This window comes from Cajanus cajan, chromosome 9, assembly GCF_000230855.2.
Source record: "Cajanus cajan strain Asha chromosome 9, NIPB_CcT2T_4, whole genome shotgun sequence".
NCBI lineage: Eukaryota > Viridiplantae > Streptophyta > Magnoliopsida > Fabales > Fabaceae > Cajanus > Cajanus cajan.
Window position 1 is genome coordinate 21,015,700 of NC_138525.1, and position 25,523 is coordinate 21,041,222.

General features: G+C 33.7%; 4 protein-coding genes across 4 annotated transcripts; all 4 read right to left on the reverse strand.

The window, feature by feature from the left end:
- Positions 1 to 2,061: 2,061 nt before the first annotated feature.
- On the reverse strand, positions 2,062 to 4,595 carry LOC109807809 (exocyst complex component EXO70B1). Its single transcript, XM_020370462.3, has 3 exons — positions 4,499 to 4,595; positions 4,314 to 4,373; positions 2,062 to 4,179 (listed from the first exon to the last, which is right to left on the reverse strand). Exons 1-3 carry the CDS (start codon positions 4,566 to 4,568, stop codon positions 2,306 to 2,308), a joined length of 2,004 nt encoding a protein of 667 aa, XP_020226051.1. The 5' UTR covers positions 4,569 to 4,595; the 3' UTR covers positions 2,062 to 2,305.
- A 2,795-nt stretch (positions 4,596 to 7,390) lies between these two features.
- Positions 7,391 to 9,712, reverse strand: LOC109795004 (exocyst complex component EXO70B1). Its single transcript, XM_020354403.3, has one exon. The coding sequence runs from the start codon at positions 9,562 to 9,564 to the stop codon at positions 7,525 to 7,527; it is 2,040 nt and encodes a 679-aa protein (XP_020209992.1). The 5' UTR covers positions 9,565 to 9,712; the 3' UTR covers positions 7,391 to 7,524.
- Positions 9,713 to 11,320: 1,608 nt separating this feature from the next.
- On the reverse strand, positions 11,321 to 13,642 carry LOC109789457 (exocyst complex component EXO70B1). The gene has a single exon (XM_020348420.3). The coding sequence runs from the start codon at positions 13,491 to 13,493 to the stop codon at positions 11,442 to 11,444; it is 2,052 nt and encodes a 683-aa protein (XP_020204009.1). The 5' UTR covers positions 13,494 to 13,642; the 3' UTR covers positions 11,321 to 11,441.
- A 3,441-nt stretch (positions 13,643 to 17,083) lies between these two features.
- LOC109795074 (exocyst complex component EXO70B1) lies at positions 17,084 to 19,594 on the reverse strand. The gene is made up of 2 exons (XM_083063169.1): positions 18,953 to 19,594; positions 17,084 to 18,868 (listed from the first exon to the last, which is right to left on the reverse strand). Exons 1-2 carry the CDS (start codon positions 19,417 to 19,419, stop codon positions 17,209 to 17,211), a joined length of 2,127 nt encoding a protein of 708 aa, XP_082919295.1. The 5' UTR covers positions 19,420 to 19,594; the 3' UTR covers positions 17,084 to 17,208.
- Positions 19,595 to 25,523: the final 5,929 nt, after the last annotated feature.

The window sequence follows — 25,523 nt, forward strand, 5'->3', positions numbered from 1 at the left end:
ATTTTGATTAATAGGAAAGTATAAAATATAAGATATTAATTTCAAATTTGAATGACTTTTAATAGCGATTGTTCCTTAGCCTTTTATTATAACATATGCTCCATTCCCCATTGAAACTTTAGATATATCAATTTTGTTGAGTTATTTGAAGAGTTCTTTAAAGAGTTCTCAATCATAAGTCATATGATTTGTACAACCACGATTAATAATCCAAGCCTTTGAGGGTTTTTTGATCGTAATTAAAGCATGACATTGAGAGTAGTTATTCTTCTTCCTCTTCTTGTTAATTTTCAACAATGTTGGTTTCTTTTATTTGCTCATGAGATTTGCAATCCTAATTGGCCGCACTTCTTACATTTTGTGTCAGGTCTTTACCAACATTTTTATTGTGGATGACTAGTCGTCTTTTGCCAACAAAGGCATGGTGTAAAAATTTGAGTGTTGTTATTTTGGTTATTCTCTTGGAATAATTCTTTCTTCCTGTTTTAGCTAGTTCTTTCATTTGACTAAATATACACCTTCCACAGTTTCTTCGTGTCTCACAAGTCTCCTTTATTCTAATGTTTGCAACGCATGTAACACATTTATCAAAGTGTTCTTACTTAGATCTTTTGTGTTCTCCAAAGCCGTTATGAAAGCATCATATACCTTCCATAGTTCCTTCTTGTCTCATAAGTCTCCTTTATTATAATGCTTGCAATGCATGTAACACCTCTATCAAAGTGATCTTACTCAGATCCTTTGTATTTTCCAAATTCGTTATGGAAACCTCATATCTTTTAGGTACAATTATTAGAATTTTTTCAACAATTCTAGAATCAATAAATTGTGTTAGTAGTAACCATACCTTATTAGCATGTCAAACAATTTTTCTGAATATTAACAATTTGTCTGAGTATTGTTTGATGATTTCAATCTCTTTCATTATTTGTAACTCAAATTTTCTCATTAATGCAAACTTGCATGCTTCAAATTCGTTTATTTCCAACATATTCTTCCTTTAAGTAATCCAAAATTGCTTTTGACGATTTGAGAGTCATGATTCTTATGAAAATATTCTGTGAGGCATAAGTAAAGAGACAACTCTTTGTCTTTATCTTTTTGGTTTTTCTTTCTTTGTAAATTTTCATTTAAATTACAATAAAATTATCTAACAACACGGAAATATCATAATTTTTTTATGGCTTTCATCTCAACATGTCATAACCTTAACTTCAAATACTAACAATGAGTTATTTTATATTTAGTTATTTTATATTTGTATTTTATAAAAAAAAAATATATTTTTATCATAGGTAATCAGATTTTATTCATAAAGCTTCTATTTATAGAAAAAATTATGAAACAAAATCAAATATTATTATAATATTATTTTAAAAATAAGGAAACAAACTCTTAAATAATCAAAAATATATTAAATCTAAACATTTAAAACAAATAAAATATTTTATCAAAACTAATTTATTTTCTTAAAAATATTTGGACATATTCCCGATAGAAGTCAAAGGTGACTATGATTTTTGGTCCATTTCCCCGAAATTTCATGTTAAGCATAAAAATGCTTGCTGTGTATTAGTATTTGCATCCGTTCTTTCAGCTCTCTTTCCTGCAATTTGATATATCTATCTATCTGTTAAACCAATTCTTTCTCACTTCAGCGAAAACACTAGTGATAGATGTGAATTCGCTAAGTATGATGCAACAACTCATGGCTATAGTATGGAGGCTCTTCGGAAGGACAATTGGAATCTCACCAACATGCTTTTGTTAATGTAACGGGAACATCTTCTGTTTCCAAACACGTTGATGGAATAACGAAGCGATTGGAGAGAGAACTAATGGCAGTGTTCGAAAACTACAAGTACCCTGCTTTACGCCACCTCTTCATGATGAATAATTGGATTAATAAAAAGTGAGTTTTTGTTTTCCTTCTATATCTTTGTCCAATTTTGTAAAAATGTTTGATATTCCCTTTCTTACTAAATTTTTTACTCATTATATACTTTATGGAATACATAATACGTTAGATGTGTGTAAAAGAAACTCATTGCACAACAGAGATGTTCAATGACACTTGACATAAATCTGATAAGTCTCCCTACCCAAACTTAAATATGACCCAAGTTAATCTTAAACATGAAAACGAAATAAAAAGGAAACACGTGTGATTTTGTGTTAAAAAATACAGTGGTATACAGCACAAGGGCACAAATCCTGTGGAACTAAGTTTTTGATAATAATTTTTTGCTTTCCAGATATACACAAACTCACATAAACTTTCCTTCTTTTCCAGCATCAGATTCATCTACTGCCTTACAAGAAACAAATTGTTGACTCGATCTTGAACGTCAAACACTCCATACTTAATGTACTCATAAGCGTGCTTCCCAAGAAGTTCCTGAAACTTCCCAAGAAAGTTTCCATATACTGGCAACAAGATGTTCTCTATGGATTTTATTATTTGTTCCCTTAACTCCTCATCACAGACAGACCATGCAGACTGCACGTTGCAAGTCTCATCAAAGTGTTCATTGAACCAATGGAGTTTTTGTTTCATCAACTCAGCTGCAACATTAGGCTTTGACTCATTGATGTCCAGCTTCAAAAAGTCCAAAATCTTATTCCATGAGCTTCTCTTATAGAGTTCAAGGTTTTTTTGGAATTCTGTTGTGTTCTTTTGGAGCCAATCATTGTCAAAAATAGGATCCAAACCACATAGTTTTGCCTCTAGTTCTATGAACCTCCTATTGTTCATGATGAAAATATAACCCAATGTAGGGTTATTGTAATTTTTTGAGTTGGCTTCCAAACTGTTCTCCAAAAGCTCTGTCATCTTGGTCATGTAAATAGGTGAAGAAAGCTTTCCCTCTTCTAAACCTTGGCTAAGTTTATTATCCTTATTTATGTAAACACAATACATGTAGTAACTTACTTCAAAGTTATCGTAACTTTTGGACTTGGCTTCCCAACTTCTTTTTCTCCCAAACAGCTCTGTTATCCTGGCCACGTACACAGGCTTTGAAATCTTTCCTTCTTCTAAACATTGACAAAGTTTACGAATATCCCTATTCTTGTAAACAGAATAAATGTAGTACATCACTTCAAGGGTAATCGGATGAATACCGCCACCCGGTACAGGTGATACATTTTCCAACGCCTCATAGATGCACAATCTCTGTCTAATCAGGACCACTGCATTATTTCTGAGTGTTGTACATGATTCCAACTCTTGTATCAGTTCCTGCAATGAGTTGCGGATTAAATGGCTCCAAGTTGTTAAAGCTAGGGCGGTGCTCAGTAGACTAATCGCCAACTCTGTGCATATCTCTCTGAAAACAAACTCCCAAGAGGAAATATAGGCTTCAAAGACAAGATGGCAGAGTTTCCTTTCATTCGGAAAGAGTATCCTCGCAGCTATGTTTAAAGCTTTTATCCAACTCTCAAGCTTCTCCATCTTGTCATCAACGTCCTCCGTGTTGAGATCTAGAAATTGCAATCCAAATGTGGATAGACACTCTTTCAGAAACTCCCTTCGGCAACTAGTGTACACTTGTAAGCATTCCTTCTTAAACCCATCTAACGCCATCTGCTTTACGCTTTGATGAAGTTCTTTGACAATCCCCCGCGGCAACACATCAATCAACAAGTTGTCGTCAGGATGCAATTTCGGCACTGAAGTCTGGTCCTCATCAAGAACATTAGCTTTAAGATATTCACCAACATGCTTGGTAATTGTGCTAATAACACTCTTGTTCTCCTTCTGAAGCGCCTCTATAGAAAGCATGAACTTTGCCATGGTACTATTATTGTCTCTATTTCCTGGAGGGACATTAGCCTCTTGGGGAGAATCCACATGAGAAGCACTATGATTGTTTCCTCGAGAAGGCCAAACAATATCAGTGACTGGTTGTGGATGAGGATTATCAGGGGCAATAATAATTGCTCGTGATTGTGAATGCGAACCAATTTCAACCACTACATGATCTTGGTCTTGAAATCTATGAAATCTACTCCTTGACCGAGGGTCCAGAGTGGAACGCAGAATGATAAGAGAATAACTGAAACTCCCTCCAACAATGACTAACCATAATTTTATTTTCATGAGTTGTACTATTAAAGCACCACTGAAAAAGTACAGGAGATCGACCTCAAATCCAAAGTGACTCAGTCTTGACAAACCTAAAGACATGATAGAAAATGCCACACATGAAATCAGGCTATATGCATCTGGTTTACCTTTCACTTCTTTGTCCAAGAAAAATGAGTACACAGAAGTCATGAGCAAAATCAAGAAGGCCATGTGAGCTTCTAACCTGGAAGAAGTGAAGCACTCCCATGTCCTTGCAAACAAGACGGCAAGGGAAATGATGAAACTGAAAACAATATAAAGTAGTATCTTCCACAAGGTCCACTTTCCAAATAAATGACTGAAAGAGGAACTGAGAGCGTAACATAGCAGTCCAACAACAGATGAAACAAAACACACGTATCTCCATACCTTTGGCTGACACAGCCAACACTGAATTATGTTGAGCATGATGTTTTTTCTCAAGCAAGCAGAACTTCATGAACAGAGAAGCTGATAGCCCCAGTCTTGGCTTGGAATAAACCCTTCACTTTTTGATAGAAATTTCAAGAAAAGAGAACGGAAAGCTACGTTTCTCTTCTACTTCTACTCGTGGACTTGAAATTATGGAAAAATAAAATGAGCCGGTGTACATTGTGAGTAGGGGTAGGTATAAGGACCGGTCTGCCCGTTTAAGGCCTGGTCCGTCAAACTCGCGTTTTATATGGGTTGGATAAGTCCGATCCGTAAAATAAATGGACTTATTTTTTAAGTCCATATCCGGCCCGCCAAAATTCGCGGATAACGGACCGGTCCGCAGGCCAAAATAATGGTTCAAAAAAATAAATTTTTAAAAATAAAAATACATAAAATTAGAAGAAAAAAAAATATTTTTTATATATAAGCTAAATTTTATCATACTAAAATTTATCACTAGTTAAAATGGTTTAAAATACAAAATATTAAAATATTAAAATAAAAATAATTACAAATACTTAAATAATAGTACCAAACTTTCAATAATAAAAGCATCAAAATGTCATAAGAATAATTCAAATGACAAATATATATCAATTAAACATAATTTTAATGTTATAATAATTTTAAGAAATTAAATACACAGCTTAATATTAAAATCATAATATCTAAAAATATTAAATATGAAGTCCGCGGACTAGCCCGCAAGCCCGCGGATTAAATCCGCCAAGTCCGTGAACTTAACGGGCCGGGCTAAAAAATTAGACATAATCATACGGATTTAAAAAAAATGGGCCCGTTATCCGTGAAATCCGCGGGTTTACGGACCGGTCCGCGGACCTGGGTCCATCTACCCACCCCTAATTGTGAGTTTCTTTATTTTGAAAAAAAAAATTGGCTATTAATTTTAGTGGAACTTAATGGACTACTGTCACTTTTATTGAAACAGTTAATTTAGTGAAAAATATATTAATTAAACTTGATTCATTATTTAGTTTAGGTTAAAATATTAATTTAGTTCCTTATAATATTATTTTTTTCAATTTAGTCCCACTTTAATTTTTGATTTTAATTTGATCCTTAATAATTTAAATTACTGCAATATCAGACTTCTGTCCAAATTATTTAAAAAGAGTTAACTGTTGGCCACGTGGATGCATAGGTAGATGCCAAATTTCTTTAATACAGCTGGAACTAGAACGACTTGTGCTAAAACTAAAACAACCTGTTTTGAAACCAGAACACACCAATAGTGCAAGCAGAACGGATCGTTTTGGTTTTAGAACGGGCTGTTCTAGTTCCAAATGCATTAAAAAAATTTGGCATCTACCTATGCATCTACGTGACATCCATGTGTCCAACAGTTAACTCTATTTAAATAATTTGGTCAAAAATTTGACATTGTAATAATTTAAATTATTAGGGACCAAATTAAAACAAAAAAATTAAAGTAAGACTAAATTAAAATAAAAAAATATTATTAAGGATCAAATGAGGTTTTTAACCTTTAGTTTAAGTATTTTATTTGAGATTCATACATGCTAACGCATCAACTATTCATACATGCTAACGCATCAACTCCACCACATTTATATTTCAAATTTGATTATAAATTATTTTCGACCGTCAATTTGATTAAAAGCTAGAAATAGATTAACAGCAAACCTAAAATTTTAACCGTCACATTACTTATTCGTTATTCCTGTGGCCTTTCCAGGGATTTTACATGATTTGAGTAGCCCACGCAACCAAACCTTATAATTAGTTTAGTGGGTATACTATTTCTTAGTCAAGAAAATAAAGGATGAAAGATTTGGATTTACCATCAATTAGATAACATACTATGTTTCCTCTGAATAATGACAAATGCAAATCGCCTTGCATTTTTAAATGTTATATACTTCTTTTTATAAATAAAATAAAATAAAATAAAAGGTTAAATACTTGTAGGGCAAATGCAAAACGTAAAAATGATGAAGGTTGCCAAGCAACCATGCAAGTTTAGACAATACTAGAAAATTCACAATTGCATATTAATTATAATATATGGTTCGTGTATTAGGATATAAATAAGTTTCATATCGATATAATAAAAAAAGACTTATAAAATATATATATATATATATATATATATATATATATTTCAATAATTTAAAAAAAAATTTAGATAATAACTAAAAAATAAAATCGTGAGAATTTAAGTTCAAAATGAATAATATTTTATCATTGTAAAATTATATGTGAAATAATTTTATAAAAATAATTCTTATAAAATATTCTGTCAGATAAATACAATAAAATAACTCATCAAAACTTAATTACCATTAAAAAAAAATTACGTGTTTGAAAAAGAAACTCATTTCATAATAGAACAATTCCACGACGCAACGTATATAAATCCCAAAAGTCTCCCTAGGATACTTTTTCTGTATTGATTAGCCAAAGAAAAATTCGGATCAGTCTGTAATACTTGACTTAAAAGGATTGTGATGTTGTAAGAGGCGGAGATGGTCTTGTTTGAGATATCTCTTTAAATGAAGAAAGAAAAAAATGCCACACCCAGTGGTTGGAATACTAGGGAATCCTATGATGATAGCGATGGGTTCTTTATTTCTTTGTGGTCATAAATTATAATTGTTAACAAATGTGTTTACAGATCCTTTTCCACACATAAAATAAAATATGTATTTCATGTTACAACTTGGACCTTAATTTGATTCAAGCCATTATTCTTAATCCACCGAACTTATGTATCATTTTCTTCTCTTCCATCATAGAATTACGAAAATCTACACAAACTTGAATTTGAGTCAAGCCAATCTTAAACATAAAACATGTAAACAAAATAAAAGGGAAACTCGGCGTTTGTGATTTCGTGATGAAACACACTTTCTTTGGAACTATGTTTGTAATAATAAAACTTTTGTATTTTAGATCTATGCTAACTCGGTATTTTCCTTCTGTTATAGCATCGGATTCATCTACTCCCTTACTAGAAACAAATTGTTGACATGTTCTTTAACATCAAAGATTCCATACTTAATGTACTCATAAGCTTGCTTCTCAAGAAAATTCTGAAACCTCTTGATGAAACTTCCATATGCAGGCAACAAGATGTTGTCTATAGATTTTATTATTTGTTCCCTTAACTGCTCATCAAAGACAAACCACGTAGACTGAACATTGCATATCTCATCAAAGTGTTCATTGAAAGAATTAAGCTTGTCTTTCAATAACTCAGTTTCAACATTAGGGGACTCATTGATGTCCAGCTTCAAAATGTTCACAATCTTATTCCATGAGCTTCTATGATAGAGTTGAAGGTTTTGTTGAAATTTTGTTCTGTTTTTTCGAAGCCAGTCATCACCAATAATAGGTCCTAATCCATATAATTCTACCTCTAGCTCTATGAACCTCCGATTGTTCATGATGAAAAAGTAACCCAGTGAAGGGTTATTGTAATTTTTGGAGTTGGCTTTCAAACTTCTCTCTAACAGCTCCATTATCTTGGCCATGTGCACAGATAGAGAAAGCTTTCCCACTCTATCAATCATGGTGGATTCTTCCAAATCATGCCTTGGGCTACTATTCCTATTTATGGAAACATCACGAATGTAGTTCATCACTTCACGGGTAATCGGATGAAGCCCGTCACAGGGAACAGTGGCCTGAACCTTATCACCATAAGTAAGAATAAGTTTTTTCAACTCCAAAAATTTGCCAGAAAAAGGACTTGGCGAATTGCTCCAAATAGCTAAAGCATTGACAATGATCATTAGAGGAATTGTCAAATTCGCATACACCTCCCTCATAGAGGAAATGGAACCTTCAAATACACGATCACAGAGTCTCCTTTCATTGGGAAAAAGTATCCTCACTAGTGCGTTCAAAGATTTTATCTTCATCATATCAATTTCCTTTCTTTTGAGCTCTTGCACTTGCAATCCAAATATCGAGAGAATCTCATTCATAAACACCCTCCGGCAACTACAGTACGCTGTGCAGCATTCTTCTTCAAATCCTGCTGTCACCATCAACCTCACGCTTTCACGAAGGTCATTGATAATTTCGGGTGACAATGCATCCATCACCAAGTTGTCGTCACAATGAATTTCCGACACCGGAATATAGTTCTCGTCAACGACAACATTAGTCTTAAGGTATTTGTCTACATGCTTGGAAATCGTGTGGATAACGTTTGTTTTCTCCTTCTTAAGCGCTTCTATACAACCCATGAACCGTGCAATGATACTATTATCACGACCACTTTTGCCTTCTTGTGAAGCTGAACCAACTTGAGAGAACGAGAATCCTAGATCCTCATTTTGTGGAGTGGCATCGGCCTCTTGTGGCCTGATAATCATAAGATGAGTATTACCAGCACCAGTAATTACTTGGGTTGAATCAACTTGAGAAGCAACGTGACCAGATCCATGTGAATTCGAAGCAATTTCAATGTCTACATGGTCTGGGACATGGAGTTCAAGATACCCACTTCTTGACAAAGCATCCAAATTAGAACGAAGAATGATGAGGGAATAACTGAAACTCCCTCCAACAATTACCAACCACAATTTTATTTTCATGAGTTGTACTGTTAAAATTCCACTGAAAAAATACAAGAGATCTAGCTCAAATCCAAGGTGACTCAGTCTCGACAAGCCTAGAGACATGATAGCAAATGCGGCACAGGAAACAAGGCTATATGCATCTGGTTTCCCTTTCACTTCTTTATCCAAGAAAAATGAGTACACAGAAGTTATGAGCAAAGTAAAAAAGGCTATATGAGCTTCCAGCCTGGTAGAGGTGGAATTCTGCCATGCCTTTGCAAACAAGACGAAAAGGGAAATGATGAAACTGAAAACAATAAAAAGTAGTATCTTCCACCAGCTCCACTCTCCAAATAACTGATTGAAGGAGGAGCTGAGAGCGTAGCTGAGTAGTCCAACAACAGATGAGACAAAACACACAAATCTCCATACCTTTGGTTGCAACAACCGACTCTGAATTTTGAATAGCATACTGTGTTCTTCTCAGACAATGTTTACATGCAGGAACAGATGAGATGATAACTACCATTGACTTGGGATAAACCCTTCGCATTTTGAAAGAAATTTTGAAGGGAAGGAAATGAAATTTCACTCATCATGTACGGACACGTGTTAACTTCAAAATTAGTAAACTAAGTGCTATACTATCAATGTAATATTTTAACTTATTTTTTAATTATGATATTGATATGAAGTTTTCACTAATTAATATTTACTGAGAACAGTAATAGAAAGTGTATATTCTCCTCTTAACATAATCTATTTCAAACCAAGTTCAAAATTCTAATTCTAAATAATTTTATTAAAAAACACATATTGTCCATAATTTTTAGTCATTACATTAATGTTATTTTCATAGTCGTATTTTATCTATTTTGCACTGGATTGTTTCTTCATACCTTCTTATCATCACCATAAGGGTCTTTATATAAGAATGAATAATACATCATAAATGACATGTCACACTATCTAGTGATAAAATTTTAAAAAATCTGATTCTTATATTTCAGAAACACACTTAAAGAACTCTCATCAGAAATTGTTTTTGCTATTTGATTTACAAGACCCACCCTCATGGACACACCACTTGCTATGAATTTCAAAAGTTTTTTTTTTAAAGCAAGTGGATATATATGTTGGAGTTCAAGTGTTTCCCTGGTGTTAAAAGCTCCCCAACATTGGTATCAGAGCCTATGGTGGTGATTAGCTTAGACAATGGTTCGACCAAATGACTCGTGATCGGCTCAGACGAGTATTGGCTGGATCCAAGAGTGGAATCCTAAATGGAATTGGCAGGAGATCCAAGAGTAGGATCATCCCTTGTACTGAAAGTCTCCCTAAAGGTGTGGAGGACGTGTGTTGTTGAAGTGCAACGGTAGTGCAAGTAAGGCCACCATCAAATACTCGTGGAGGAAAAAAAAAAAGGTTTCCGCTTGAGGGGGAACATGACAATGTGGAAGGGATTCACACTTGAGGGGCAGTGTTGAAATTCAAGTGTAAAGCGAAGTCTCACATTGGTTAGAGTTAGGCATGTTGAGTAATATATAAGTGAGAAAGACCTACCTACCTAATGCCTTAAGATTTTAGGTTATGTTGTGGTGTCAAACTCATTTGTGTGACTTACTCACTACCCATTGTATGGAGTGCTCCTTAGCGTTAAAAACTCCCCAATAGTGGTATCAGAGTCGATGGTTCACCAAGTGACTGGTGATCGGCTCAAAGTCTCCCTAGAGGTGTGGAAGACGTGTGTCGTTGAGGTGCAACGACAGTGCAAGTAAGACCACCATTGAATACTCGTGCACAAAAAAAAAAGCTTCCGCTTGAGGGGGAGCGTGACCATGTGGAAGGGATTCCACTTGAGGAGGAGTGTTGGAATTCAAGTATGAAGCAAAGTCCCACATTGGTTAGAGTTAGACATGTTGAGTAATATATAAGTGAGAAAGACCCACCTACCTAATACCTTAAGATTTTAAGTTATGTTGTAATGTCAAGTTCATTTGTGTGACTTACTCACTACCCATTGTATGGAGTGCTCCCAAGAGTTAAAAACTCTCCAACAATATAATCATATTCAAGTAACGTGGACAAATTCAATTCGATAAGTCAACATTTTTTTTAGCAACAACTTGTAGAATTCATTTCTTTTGTGTCAAAATTTATTTCACCAAAAATTATTCCCCGTTTCAACTTGGAAATAAAATAAAAAAACACGTCAGTGATTTTGAACTGAAATGTACAATGATGTATAGTATATATGATCTCAAATCTTTCATAATTACGTTTGTGATAACAAAATTTTTGTATTCTAAATCCTTGCAAACTTCAGTATCCTTTCCTTCTCTCAGCCTTCATGCATTGCTTACAAGAAACAAAAGGCTCAGTCGATCTTGAATATTCTGCAGTCCATACTCAATAAAGTCATAAGCATCCTTACCAATAACATCTTGCAACTTTCCAATAAAGTTTCCATATGCCGGCAACAATGTGTTCTCTATGGATTTTATCATTTGTTCCCTTAGTTCCTCATCGAAGATAAACCATGCAGACTGAGCTCTGCATATCTCGTTGAAGTGCTGATTGAACAATTTGAGCTTCTCTTTCATCGACCCTTCTACAACATTAGGAGCCATCGACTCACAGCGGTCTGGCATTAAACATTCCAAGATCTTATTCCATGAGCTTCTTTGATAGAGTTCAATGTTTTGGTTGATCTTTGATCTGTACCAATCTTCACCAAAAATGACTCCATATATATGTTCCCCATATTGTAAAAGCATGAGATTATTTATCATGAAAACATGGCCCAATGCATGATCTTTGTAGTTTGTGGACTTAGCTTCCAAATTGCTGTCTAACACCTGTATTATCCTGGCTACCTGGTCTGAAAATGAAGATATACCCTTTCTAATTGAGAAATTCTCATTGTCAGTGAAAACATCTCTGAGATAGTCCATCACTTTGTGGGTAGTTGGATGAATCCCACCATCAGGAACAGTCTCCTGCGCTACCTCACGTTGAATAAGACTCTCCAACTCAACAAAAATGCCTAATCTCTTCCCAACAAGGACAGCATCATTTCTGAGTGATTCACTCAGCAACTGACCAAAAAACAGTGAATTGAAATTTGGAATCAGCCCACTCAAAGTTTTGAACACTTTGGGGATGACATGGGACAAGTGGTAGGGCGAATGATGATTCTGAGTGGCTAAGGAATTCACGAAGCTCAGTAGGCCAATAGTCAAATCCTTGCAAACTTTGCTGAAAGAGATATCAGCAGCATGAGATGAAGAGAAGACAAGATCACAGAGTCTCCTTTCATTGGGAAAGAGTATCCTCACGGTTAGGTTCAAAGCCTTTATCCAACTCTCAATCTTCTCCATCTTGTCAATTTCCTCCGCCTTGAACTCTTCAACTTGCAATCCAAACACTGACAGACACTCTTTTAAAAAATCGCTCCGGCATCTGCTGTACACATTGTAACACTCATTCTGTGACATCATCCTCCCGGTTTCACCAATTTTGGTGATGATTCCCTGCGGCAACGCATCCGCCACCAAGTTGTCGTCCGCTTGCATTTCCGGCACCGGAATCTGGTCCTCATTTACAACATTAGCCTTAAGGTATTCACCCACATGCTTGAAAATTGTGTCGATAACCTTCCCATTTTCCTTCTTAAGCTCCTCTATGTGACCCATGAACTGTGTCCTGATGAGACCTCTATTTATAATATTGCCTTGTGGTGAACTTGAACCAACTTGGGTTGTGGCTAGAGTGGCATCAGTATGTTGTGGAAAATCTGGTGGAGAAACACTACCACTGGGTACCTGTGGTGGTGAATGGAGATCACTTGGAAGGAGGGGTACTTGGTCTTCAGGTCTATTTGATATAGGCAATAGAGGATCCAAAGTAGCACGAAGAATTATGAGGGAATAACTAAAACCCCCTCCAACAATAACCAACCAAAAATTGATTTTCATGAGTTGTACTATTAGAAGTCCAGTGAAAAAATACAGGAAATCAGTTGACAATCCCAAAGACGTGATAGCAAATGCAGCAGAAGAAAGTAAGCTATATACATCTGATTTCCCTCCCACTTTTTCATCAACGAAAAAGGAGTATACCGAAGTTATAAGCAAAATCAAAAAGGCTGAATGAGCTTTCAGCCGGGGAGAGCTGAAGTGCACACTTTTGGTGGCGAATCGGTGGACAAGGTAGACTATGAAGAAACTAAAAGCAATGTAAAGTGATATCTTCCATTGGGTCCACTTTCCAAATAAACGATTGAAAGAAGAGCTGCAAGCGTAACAGATCAGCCCAACAATAGATGAAACAAAACAAACAAATTTCCGTACCTTTGGCTTGTGCAGCCAACTCTTGATTTCAATGAGCATCAGCACCATGTTCTTTCTCAAGTAGCCAAGGTTTGCATTTGGGAACAGAAGCTCGTAGCCACCAGTTTTGACTTGCTATAACGCTTCACTTTTTGATAGAAAAATCGAGCTGAGGGAAAAAAAAAAAGCTACACTTCCGAGCAAGCTCCTTGTTGCAAGTCTTGGTCAACGAGTTAGTAAGATGTCTACTTATGCTCTAGAAATTTATTTTGTATAAATTAATTTTATTTTATTAAAAAAATCATTTTTAATTTCTTCTCTCTAAGTATTTATTTTTTTGGATAAATTTAAAATCAATCACAGTGCATTTGATGTCTGCTATTTTTTTCTCTCCAAAAAAATCTTTTCAAGCAAGTCAATTTCAAAAAAAAAAATTCGTTTAACTGAACCGTTAAAACATGTAATGGGAAGCAAAATCATAAAATATTAAAATTATATAAAAGAGAAAAAGTTATAGAACAAAACAATTTTATATTTGTTGGATAATTATATCATTATGCATGTTTTTTATTCGTATATAAGGTAAATACCTGAAAAATGACAGTTATACATAATGCTTATAAATAATGATGAATTCAAAAAATATAGATAATGAGGATATTATTTATTCATATATTTGTAGTATTAAAAATTTTACATATAACTTTTAATAGTATAAATATAAATATATATATATATATATATATATATATCATAATTATTTTTTATATCTACGATTAAGGATGAAAATAAATTAGGCCAGATTATATTATATTATAATTTAATAGGTTTAAACTTAATTTTCTTTAAAAATATGTGTCCTAAATATGACTTATTTATCTATTATAGACATTTTTTAAATGTTTGGTTAGAACTAAGTTCTTAAAAACCTATTTTATAAACATTTTGAATTTTATAAAAACTAAGTTTAATTTATTTATGATATAAACATGTTTTTAATATTTGATATAAATTTTTAGATGATAATTTATTTTAAAACATATTTTATAATAAAAATTTTAAACAAAACATAAATTTTTTAATCTTTCCTATTTTTATTTTTCTTAATCAACATATACAATATTTATTATTTTAATATTTTTAATTATCGCATACAATAAATAGAAAGCACAAAAGGTAAACATACATGTTATAAATTTTATTTTATTAAAAATTAATTTTTTTAATATATTACATTATATATGTGAGCATTAATATATATATAATAATTAAACTTTTTTAAAAAATGATTCATTATTAAGAAGTATTCTTTATCACATGAGAATTAATTTCTTTCGAAAGTTTGACAAATATCAAATAAATGAATACCTCCTTCAAATTTATATTTTATACACACTATAATTTAAATATATATTTATTTTATTAGAATATAATTTTTATATTTTAAAATATATTGAATGAAAAAAAATATGTTTGTGTTAAATGGTAGTGGGGACAAGTACCCCCATTGTACTCCATGTACATCCATCCCTACCCATAAAATGTTGTCACTAAAGTATATGTACATACTATTATTAAGTATATAAATTTGCCTAAAATCAAATAGTTAATAAGATATTACTTACTGAACTAAGCAAATATAATTATAATAGAACTTTATTTAAAGTAATCATAATTAATTACAATAAAAAAAATCTTACTACTTTAACATGAATCAACCACTAGTGGAGGTCATCATAAAAGGCGCTATTGTCTCTCACAATTCTTTCATCAATTTGAGTTAACATTTTCAAAGACTAATTTTGATAAAATATAATTATAAATACATGATCAACTTTTTATAACTAATCATGTACTAAAATTAGAAGAAAGAACTTAAACGTCTCATGTATACATAATCCTTTGAAACTTCCAAAGACTATTGGGTGACTTCTTTTTTCAAAGACCAAACTGGATCAAATGATTTTATTCAGATAACGAATAAAGAATTTTTTCTTTCTTTCTATTTTTATGTAGGAATATTGGAGACTCTGAGTGACCAAAACGAGGAAAAGAAAATTAGAAATAATAACTTATTTAAAATTGTATTTGATACACAAACTTGTGATAAACTTCAACCGAATAATTACTTGTAGAGAAAAGCAGTTATTAAATCTTTCTACAAGTAAATTGCTTTTTTTAAACATCCTAAACAAAGACTCGATTAGTCACTAAACCTTCTACAATAAGAAGGAACACATAAAAAAAAACAAATCAACCTTGACTAGTTAGCACCGTTAATTCATTTGTAGTATAATTTATACAATTTAGTAATATGATTTGCTTTAAACAAAAATGACACAAACAAACATATATTAGATAGGTCTTAGAATAAAGATATTGTTAGTCTCCAATCCTAGAGTGACACTCTAATATGAACAGTGTTCCTAACAACCAAATATTGCTTAATAAAGTCAAGAAGTATGAGACCTAACCAAACACTTCTCACCACAATTATGACAGAAAATAATAGTTGGTTATTATAAGATAATAAAGGATTTTGAATACACTTAAATGATCAAATCTTTAAGAGTAATATTTTTTTATTTATAAATATACTTGTATTTAACCTTCAAGAGATAGGTAACTTTACATATAATACATGAACATTTGATAATTTTGGTACCAAAATCTCTTTTGCATGTCCAATCATCACTTTAACATCAAAGTTTCTTTTGTATGGACAATCACCACTTCTCAGCAAGTACAAAGAAAAAACAAATTAATGCGCATAAAAGAATTACTAAACACCCACCTAGGTATCTCAAGCTTGATTTTCAGCGGTGCATTTGTGGTTTAATGCTGCAAATTATCTAGGCTACTTGATCGGTTACTGTGCAATCATTAAAGCTCGACTTGATGCTACCTTTCTTGGAATCAACTGCGTTAACCCTTAATAAAAATTTTAAAAAAAATAACAGTTATGTAGGTAATGGCAGGTGGAAAAGGCAATAACCATCTCCGTGAAGAAAATTAGAAAACAATATAAAGTGAAAGTTCAGAAATATTCTCTACTCAAATTCCTAATTCAAATATTGATAGTTTCTTGTATTGTTTGTGTTTCTTAATAACAAGAAAACCTACCAAGACCCTGCTCTATGCTCTGTTTTTTTTTTTTTAATGAATAATGGAATTTATGTTGCTCAGATGGGAAAAAATATTGGGTGTAGAATGGATGTAAAATCACACTACAAAATTGTTTGCCTTGCAATTTGAGAATACATGTGAATGAGTTAAAATCAGTGCTATGTTCCCCAAGACAAACTTCACTTTTTAAGGTTTAAATGTTTTCACTTTCCATCTTAATAATCATTCTGCCTTCCTGGAAAATAAATCAAGGCAACACGTTAGGAAATAAAGTCATCATACTCCAAAGTCCTACATATCACAGACTCAGCTTGGAAATTAGCAATGTTTCAACCTAAATGTAAACTCAAGCCCCGGTAGTGTTTAATTAAGATTGATTGAATAAACATCTAAAATATCAAATCAAAATAAGTCTCTAAACTATTTCGCATTATTTTGGCCTCTAAATATCGTATTCCAAATTTAAGCATCAAAATTATTATTTGTGAAACTTTCATTTTAAGAATAAGACAAACTTAAACTCGAAAACTGTATTGTTCAAAATAAATAAGTAACCATTTATTTAATAAGTAATCATTCATACTTAATAAATGTCAATTATTAAAATTCTAAGCAAACTCGATTATTGTTTCCTTTCTTCTGGCATGACGAGATCCATCTACTCCGTAACAAGAAACAAATTGTTGAGTCGATCTTGAATGTCAATTATTCCATACTTAATAAACTCGTAAGCATGATTACCAAGAAAATCCTGCAACCTCCCAATGAAGTTTCCGTATGCTGGCAACAAGATGCTTTCTATGGAATTTATCATCCGTTTCCTTAACAACTTATCAAGGACAAACCACGTAGACTGATCGTTGCATATATCATAAAAGTGTTCGTTGAAGGAACGAAGCTTATCTTTCATTAACTCGGCTGCAGCATTAGGTTCTGACTCATCCATGTCCAGCTTCAAAATGTTCAGAATCTTTGTCCATGAGCTCTTCCGATAGAGTTGAAGGTATTTTTCGATTTTTGTTTTGTTTTTTCTGAGCCAAAAATAGAAATTAGATGTCTGTTGATGCATATATGCGTCTCGGTGTATGTAGCTTCGATTGTTGAGGATGAAAACATAACCCGAAGTAGGGTTATTGCAATTTTTGGAGTTAACTTTCAAACTCCTCTCGAACAGCCTTGTTAGCATGACTAATTGCATGGAAGGTGAAAGCATTCCATCTGAATCTTGCTTAAGGTCACTTGCTGTTTGAATGGAATTATCACGAATATAGTTCGACAATTGAAGGGTAACCGGAAGAAGCCCGTGGCCGCAATAAGTAAGAACATTCTCTGAATCCATTAAAATGCCCAAACTCTTCCGAACCTTGCGTGCATCAATTTTGAGCGATTTACTGTACTTACCAAAAAACAGTGTTTCGAATTCATACATGAGCTCCTCCAATGCATGAGGGATCAAATCTGCCAAGGTATCGACAGTACTTAGTAGAGATGTAGCTAATTCCGTGCAAACATCTGTAAAAGCAAAATCGGAGGAAATGTTGGACATTCCAAAGACCCGATCGCAGAGTCTCCTTTCATAGGGAAACAGTATCCTCACAGCTACGATCAAAGCTTTGATCAAACACTGAGCTTTGTCTTTCTTGTGAATGTCTTGCACTTGCAATCCAAATGTGGAGAGAGTCTCATTCAGAAACTCCCTCCGCCAACTACAGTACGCTGCGCAGCATTCCTCTTGAAACCCTGCCATCACCATCAGCTTCGCGGTTTCACGCAGGTCGTCGAAAGTATTGTCATCATCTCCAAACTGCAACGCATCCAACACCAAGTTGTCATCCCGTTGTGGCACGGGAATCAGGTCTGTATCGACAATATTAACTTTAAGGCATGTGTCTACGTGCTTGGAAATCATGCTGATAACACTACTATTCTTCTTCTTGAGTGCCTTTATACGAGCCATGAATCGTGCAATGAGAATTTCTTTGATCCTCTCTTTCTCAATTACTGTGCAAGACTTAATCAGCGGTTGAAATCTTGCAGCACGTTTAATGGAACTTGCACTCGAGATAAGCTCGACAAAAGAAGATAAAAGCTGCTCCGGCTGCTGTGCCAATTCTCTCTCTATATTCCAACTTTTGGAGTCAAATATATCACGGTCTTGTGAATCTGAACCGATTTGAGTGAGTAGGATTGCTAGATCCTCATTTTCTAGAGGGACATCAGCTTGTGAAATAATAGCTTGGGATTGGGAAGCACTGCTTCTTGCTGAAAGTAGTAATCCGCTTTCAATGTCTTCGTCTACGACTTGGAGTTCAAGATCCCTATGTATCAGTGAAACATGAACATTCAACGTGGAACGAAGTTTGATGAGAGAATAACTGAAACTCCCTCCAACAATAACTAACCACAATTTTATTTTCATGAGTTGAATGGTTAGAAGCCCACTGAAAAAATACAAGAGATCAACCTCAAATCCACAGTGGCTCAGTCTTGACAAGCTTACAGACATGATAGCAAAAGCAGCACTTGAAAGCAGACTATATGCATCTGGTTTTCCTTTCACCACTTTATCAAAGAAAAATGAGTAAACACAAGTGATCATCAAAACCAAAAAGCCAATATTAGCTTCCAGCGGGAGAGAAGTGGAGCCCTGCCATGACATTGTGAACAAGACAGCAAGGCAGATAATAGAACTAACAACAATGTAAAGTAATATCTTCCACCAACTCCACTTGCCGAATAAATCATTGAAAGAGGAGCCGAGGGCATAACAGCACAGTCCAACAATACATGAAACAAAGCACACAAATCTCCATACCTTTGGCTGCTGCAGCCAACTCTGAATTTTGATTAGCATGAACCCAAGATTCATTCTCAAATCTCAAGCAACAAAGATTTGCATTCAGGAACAGAAAAACCGGCAGCCACTAGTTTTGCTTTCTTTGAGAGAAATATATTTTTTTCTTCTATATTCTTGTCATTTGTACATATCTCCACATTTGGTTTATATTGTGTACTTTAAAATTAAATTTTCATTATTTTATTTTATTTTTATCATTATTCAAAAGACTTTTAACTAATAAACTATTCGTAAATTTTATAAATTTTTATTTACCCTCATATTTTAAAGATGCGTTACCTTTGTATCTCAGCATCGACTTTCATAGAAATTTCGTGGTAAATGAGCTGAAAGCCACATTTAAGTATTTAACCAGGTCAACTCTGGTCTTCACATCAGACTGTGGATTGTGATAATTGAGCGTATGGTACAAGATATTGGTCCGGTGGAAACTTCCAAGCAAGCCGCTGGTTCTAAGTCTTGGTCAATGACTTGGAATCAGAATAGAAAGGCAATGACAAGAAGAAAGGAGCTATAGTAGGATGTTCCAACCCCAACTCTAAAGAGAGAGGGACGTTATACAAAAACCGATTTCATTCCCAAAAGAATTATTCAATTTAATTTGATATACCAAAACAGTTTTACATAATCCTTATAAATTTAAAATATGAGAAATACGACCTGTTTGATTTCACCATTTTTATTTTTATTTTAAAAAATGAAAAATAAGTATGAAAATGTGTTTATTTTTAAAAGAAACTTAAAATTGAAAATAAAATATGTCATTTTTACTATTTTTTACACTTTTAAAAACACGATGGTATGTAATAATAATTATTAAAAAAAATTATGAACTTATTTCTAAATTTTCAGTCTTGAACACATAATTCAATAAATTTAATTTTTTTAAAACATGTAATTTAATCAATTTATCTTATATTTTCTTTTGTGTGCAAAAAAATTTTATTTGGTGTTTATATATGTATTATATATTAATATTATAATATTTATTAGATATAATTATTCTATAAAATTTTAATTACATATGTTATTTATTATTTAATTATTTTAATTAAATATTATTTATAAAATATGATTAATATTTAGTGTGATTAAGTTTTGACTGCTATATTTTTAAGATAAGTAGTATCAATTAATTAATTTATATATATATATATATATATATATATATATTTATGATTAATATATATATATATAATATTATTTTGATATACAACTACTGTTTGTTAGATAAATTTTTTTTCATTTGATACAACTAAAAAAATATAATAGACATTTGAACATTTTCAAAGTGAAATTCACCTATATGAGAAAAAAGTATTCAAATAAAAATAAATATAAGATAGAGTGGAAAGAGTAAAATATATACAAAATAAAATATTATTGTAATTCATATATAGAGAGAGTAATTTTGATTGTAAGTTTTATACAAAAAAAATATTTCATGAACTTTTATTGAAAATGGTCAAACCAAATATATTTTTTATATTTTAAAATTAGAAAATAAAACTGGTTTTCTAAAAATCGAAATAAAAAAATATATTTTCTAAAACTAAATACACCCTAATTTTTCATATTCATTTAAGTTAACATTTTTAAATATCAATTTGGATAACACAGACCGTTTCAAAGACTAAAACAGTACATGATTCACTTTTTTTACAACTTATTATATATACTATTATGTTCTTAATATAAATAAGAAGGAAAAATCACATTAATTAAAAAACTTAATTCCTAAATTTCGTATTCAATGAAAAATTACTTCATGAACGATGACATTTAGCCATCAAATATATATATTTATCTATTTATTACTTTGAATTACAATGAAAAATCATTTTTAAAATAAATCTTGGATATTTACATGTCAGTAAAAATGTTAAAATATCATTCTATAATCTCTTTCTTATTCTAATATATATCCATCTATGTAAACTTACCCATAAATTCACTTTTGAAAACCTAATTACAAATTTACTTTCAAGTATTGTTTTTTCCTCTTCCTCTTACCAAGCAGATTGATGGCCCTACCACTACGACCCCCTATTTTTCTCTCTTCTACTGCCTTCACATAAGTCAAGTGTAATATTGACATCAACCTCTTCCTCTTGATTGATGCCTTCGACCTGTGATCCAAATCTAAACACTAAGGAACAATTGTGGGATTTTATAAGGCATAAGGCACAATTGCAAAATATTCACCTTTCCATCTTTACATTTAAACATTATTCTCTTGTGTCGCTAATGAGGTATTTCTCTCTCCCTTGTAAAGTTTTTAGTATTATTTTTGTATTTTCTCTATTTTATATTTTGAAAGGAAAAAGTAAGATACGCAAATTATTGTGAAGAAGTGTAAGATGTGATAAATCTCACCACAATTTGTGTGAGGTAATCAATCTGATTTAAGAGAAAAAGATTACAATGTAAAAGCACCTGAGAGGGAACACAATTAATAATATATACCGCAGAACTAAAAGCATCAACCCAATAATTGGTAGGAACATGTGACTGATACAACATTGCAAGACCAATCTCAAGAGCATGTCTATGTTTCCGTTCAACCCGACCATTCTATGCTTGAGTATGCGGGCATGAGAACCGATGAAGCACACCAGAAGAAGCAAATAAATCTTGTACTTTGTTATTCGTGAACTCGGTGCCATTGTCACTTTGGAAAACTTTAATAAATCGAGAAAATTGGTTTTCCACAAAAACTTTGAACCGAACAAGCACATCATAAAAATCTAATTTATGTCGTAATGGATAAAACCATGTAAAGCGAGAGAAATCATCCACACAAATAACAAAGTAAGAATATCCAACAATAGAAGCAACTGGAGATGGTCCCCATAAATCACAATGAATAAGATTAAGAACGGCAGAAGCCCTTTTATTATTGTCATAAAAAAACCAAATGTTTACTCTTAGCCATCTGACAAGTAGTGCAACAGATTGGCTTAGGCAAAATAGACGAAACATTTAAATAACCTTGCTGATTCAACTTATTAATAACATCAAAATTAACATGTCCCAAACGAGAGTGCCAAAGTTCAAAAGAGGCACGAGGCAGTGAAGAACTAGTAGTAAGCAACGCTTGTGGTCCTTGATCCATCACATAAAGTCCTTGATCACATCGTCCCCTTGCCAAAACTCTGCCAGTCTTTCGATTCTGAATAACAAAGGAGTCATCCACTAAAATGGCTTTAGCATGATTATCACGAGTCAGTTTGCTAACATATACAAGATTTTTAGTTAGATGAGGCACAACTAAAACATCTGACAAAGGAATAGTATGTGATAAAGAACGAGAACCAAAATGAGTAATAATTAAAGAGGTCACATTACCCACAAAAACACGATCAGTACCATTATAATTTTGGGAATCAGTCAACTGAGACGAAGAAGGTGTCATGTGAGATGTGGCACTGGTGTCCATATACCAATCTGACTTGTTTGAGGTGTCCAACAAGCAACTGGCAGCAAATGCCTGAGCCAAATTAGCAGACTCAGAAGATCGGTCCTAGCAAACCGGACATTTGTTAGCATAATGACCCTGTTCACGACAAATCTGACATCGAGGGACATAAGAGTTGCGACGACCAAAGTTGTTGCGACGTTGACGAGAACCACCATTAGAATTGCCACGGTTACCACCATTAGAACCATCATTGGAATGTCCACGGTTACCACTACGAGATGACTGATTTCCAGATGAGCGAGGTTGATTGTTCGCATAGAAGGCAGCAGGCTGAGAGGGCGTTGATTCCTCAAGAGATGCCTGAAAAATAGCATGGCTTTCGACCTTACAAAGAATATCAGTAAATCGAGGCAAAGGTACCTAATCAAGCTGACCCGTGGAAAAATTTTCATAGGAGGGACCAAGACCATGAAGGAACCAGTGTAGTTTGTCATCATTAGCAATAGAAGCACCAATAGCAGCTAACTGATCACAAATAGTGCGAAATTTCTTTCCATATTCTGTCATAGAGATAGAACCACGACGCATGAGTTGAAGCTCGTCACAGAAGCGCAGTTCACGAGCCTTGCTGCGTGAAGCATATGCAGTATGCAGAGCATTCCAAATATCCCAAGCAGTTTCAGCACTGAGTGTCTCAGAGAGGGCCTCCTCGGTCAAGGAAGAAAGTAGGAGACTGGTGACATTTCGATCTTGAGCTTGCCATTGAGCGAGTCGAGGATTTGGAACAGAATCGAGGATCTGCGATGGTGGTTCAACAAAACCATCAACAATGTGAAACAAATTCTGATTTTGAAGAAGAGAAGTAACCTGTTTACGCCAGAGAAGAAAATTCTCAGAGTTAAGCTAAATGGTGATCATGTGAACCAAGGTAGCAAATGGCAGAGACAGAGGAGTGGTATCGTCAGCCATGAGAGGACCGCAAACAGAATTGGACGATTGCATGGTTGGGGGAGAATGTACGACCGTGGTGGCAGAGGGGAGGAGAGAAAAGACGCACGCAAACAAGGCTAATGACGGCACAAGGGTTTGGAGGCTAGGGTTTGGAATTGTACGTAACCTGATACCATGTAAGATGTGATAAATCTCACCACAATTTGTGTGAGGCAATCAATCTGATTTAAGCGAAAAAGATTAAAATGTAAAACAGGAAATTACATCATAATAATGAGAGAATAATTGGTAGGATATTAGTCCTGATAACTAGCTCTTGATAAGAAGGCTTTGAACGTTACACTCGGTGAGAAAATGTCAATTGATTCTAAAGTCTTCTTAATGGGATAAGAGATCACCCAATTTTATTCTATTTTATTTTTTCTCTTTTGATTTTACAAATAAATTATTCCTAAATGTCTTCTTAACTTATATGGATGAGGTAGCATTAGGTGTGAAATTCTTGGTAGATGAGGCAATCTTGCACTATGAGGTAAAACTACGAATTCTAACGAATGAGAGAATAATTGAAACCCCCTCCAACAATAACTAACCACAATTTTATTTTCATGAGTTGGATGGTTAGAAGTCCACTAAAAAAATATAAGAAATCAACATCAAATCCATTGTGGCTCAGTCTTGACAAGCTTATAAACATGCTAGCAAAAGTAGCACATGAAACTAGACTATATGCATCTGGTTTTCCTTTCACCACTTTATCAACGAAAAAGGAGTATACATAAGTGATCATCAAAGCCAAAAAGCCAATATTAACTTCCACCGATAGGGAAGTGGAGCCTTGCCATGCCTTTTTAAATAAGATAACAAGGCAGATAATAGAACTAACAATAATATAAAGTAATATATTCCACCAACTCCTCTTTCCAAATAAATCATTGAAAGGGGAACTGAGGGCTTAATAAAATAGTCCAACAACACATGAAACAAAGCACACAAATTTTCATATTTTTTGTTGATGTCCAAAAGCAAAACTGTGAGGGTTGGGCCCAAAGCGGACAATATCTCACCATTGTAGAGACATGTGTATGTGTGTGGTAACCCCCGGTGCTCAACAAGTGATATTAGAGCTAATGGTCTGATCAGGTGACTGGCTCGAAGAGTATGATGGTTGGTAGGTGGATCCAAGTTTGGGATCTCTTGTGTCAAAAGTCTTCCTAATGGTGGGTCCATGTGGAAGAGAGTCTTCCTAGTAACATGGAGGGTTAGGAAGCGTGTCCCGCTGTCATGAGGTCATGATGGAGCGGCAGTACAAGTACTTAGAGCGTAAGTGAGCTTTATGGACCACCATCGGATAAATACTCATGGATCAATAGTTTCCACTGCAGGGACTAAACCGTGGTCCTTTGTTTGAGGAGAGGATTGTTGGGATGCAAGCAAAGTCGCACATCGTTCAAATAAAATGATGAACATGAGTTTATATACACACAATTGTCTTCATTGGTTGAGAGGTCTTTTGGGTGATGTCCAAAAGTAAAACTGTGAGGGCTAGAGCCCAAAAAAAATAATATCTCACTAATGTAGAGACGTGTATGTGTGTGGTAACCCCGAGGCTCAACATTGGTTGTCACAACTAACTTTAAATTTTGATGAACATGAACACCAAATTCATTCTCAAGCAAGCAAGGTTTGTATTGAGGAACAGAGAAACTGGTAGCTACTAGTTTTAGCTATTAGGTTATTAATT

What these genes read in the sequence shown, in the direction of transcription:
- LOC109795074 (XM_083063169.1), bottom strand. Translation starts at nt 19,419, where the DNA reads ATGAATCTTGGGTTCATGCTAATCAAAATTCAGAGTTGGCTGCAGCAG. An exon ending in CTCATGAAAATAAAATTGTG is followed by an intron (nt 18,869 to 18,952) that starts GTTAGTTATTGT and finishes ACTGATACATAG; the next exon opens with GGATCTTGAACTCCAAGTCG.
- LOC109789457 (XM_020348420.3), bottom strand. Translation starts at nt 13,493, where the DNA reads ATGGTGCTGATGCTCATTGAAATCAAGAGTTGGCTGCACAAGCCAAAG.
- LOC109807809 (XM_020370462.3), bottom strand. Translation starts at nt 4,568, where the DNA reads ATGAAGTTCTGCTTGCTTGAGAAAAAACATCATGCTCAACATAATTCA. An exon ending in GTTGGCTGTGTCAGCCAAAG is followed by an intron (nt 4,374 to 4,498) that starts GTATGGAGATAC and finishes TATTGTTTTCAG; the next exon opens with TTTCATCATTTCCCTTGCCG. An exon ending in GAGTGCTTCACTTCTTCCAG is followed by an intron (nt 4,180 to 4,313) that starts GTTAGAAGCTCA and finishes TCATGTCTTTAG; the next exon opens with GTTTGTCAAGACTGAGTCAC.
- LOC109795004 (XM_020354403.3), bottom strand. Translation starts at nt 9,564, where the DNA reads ATGCTATTCAAAATTCAGAGTCGGTTGTTGCAACCAAAGGTATGGAGA.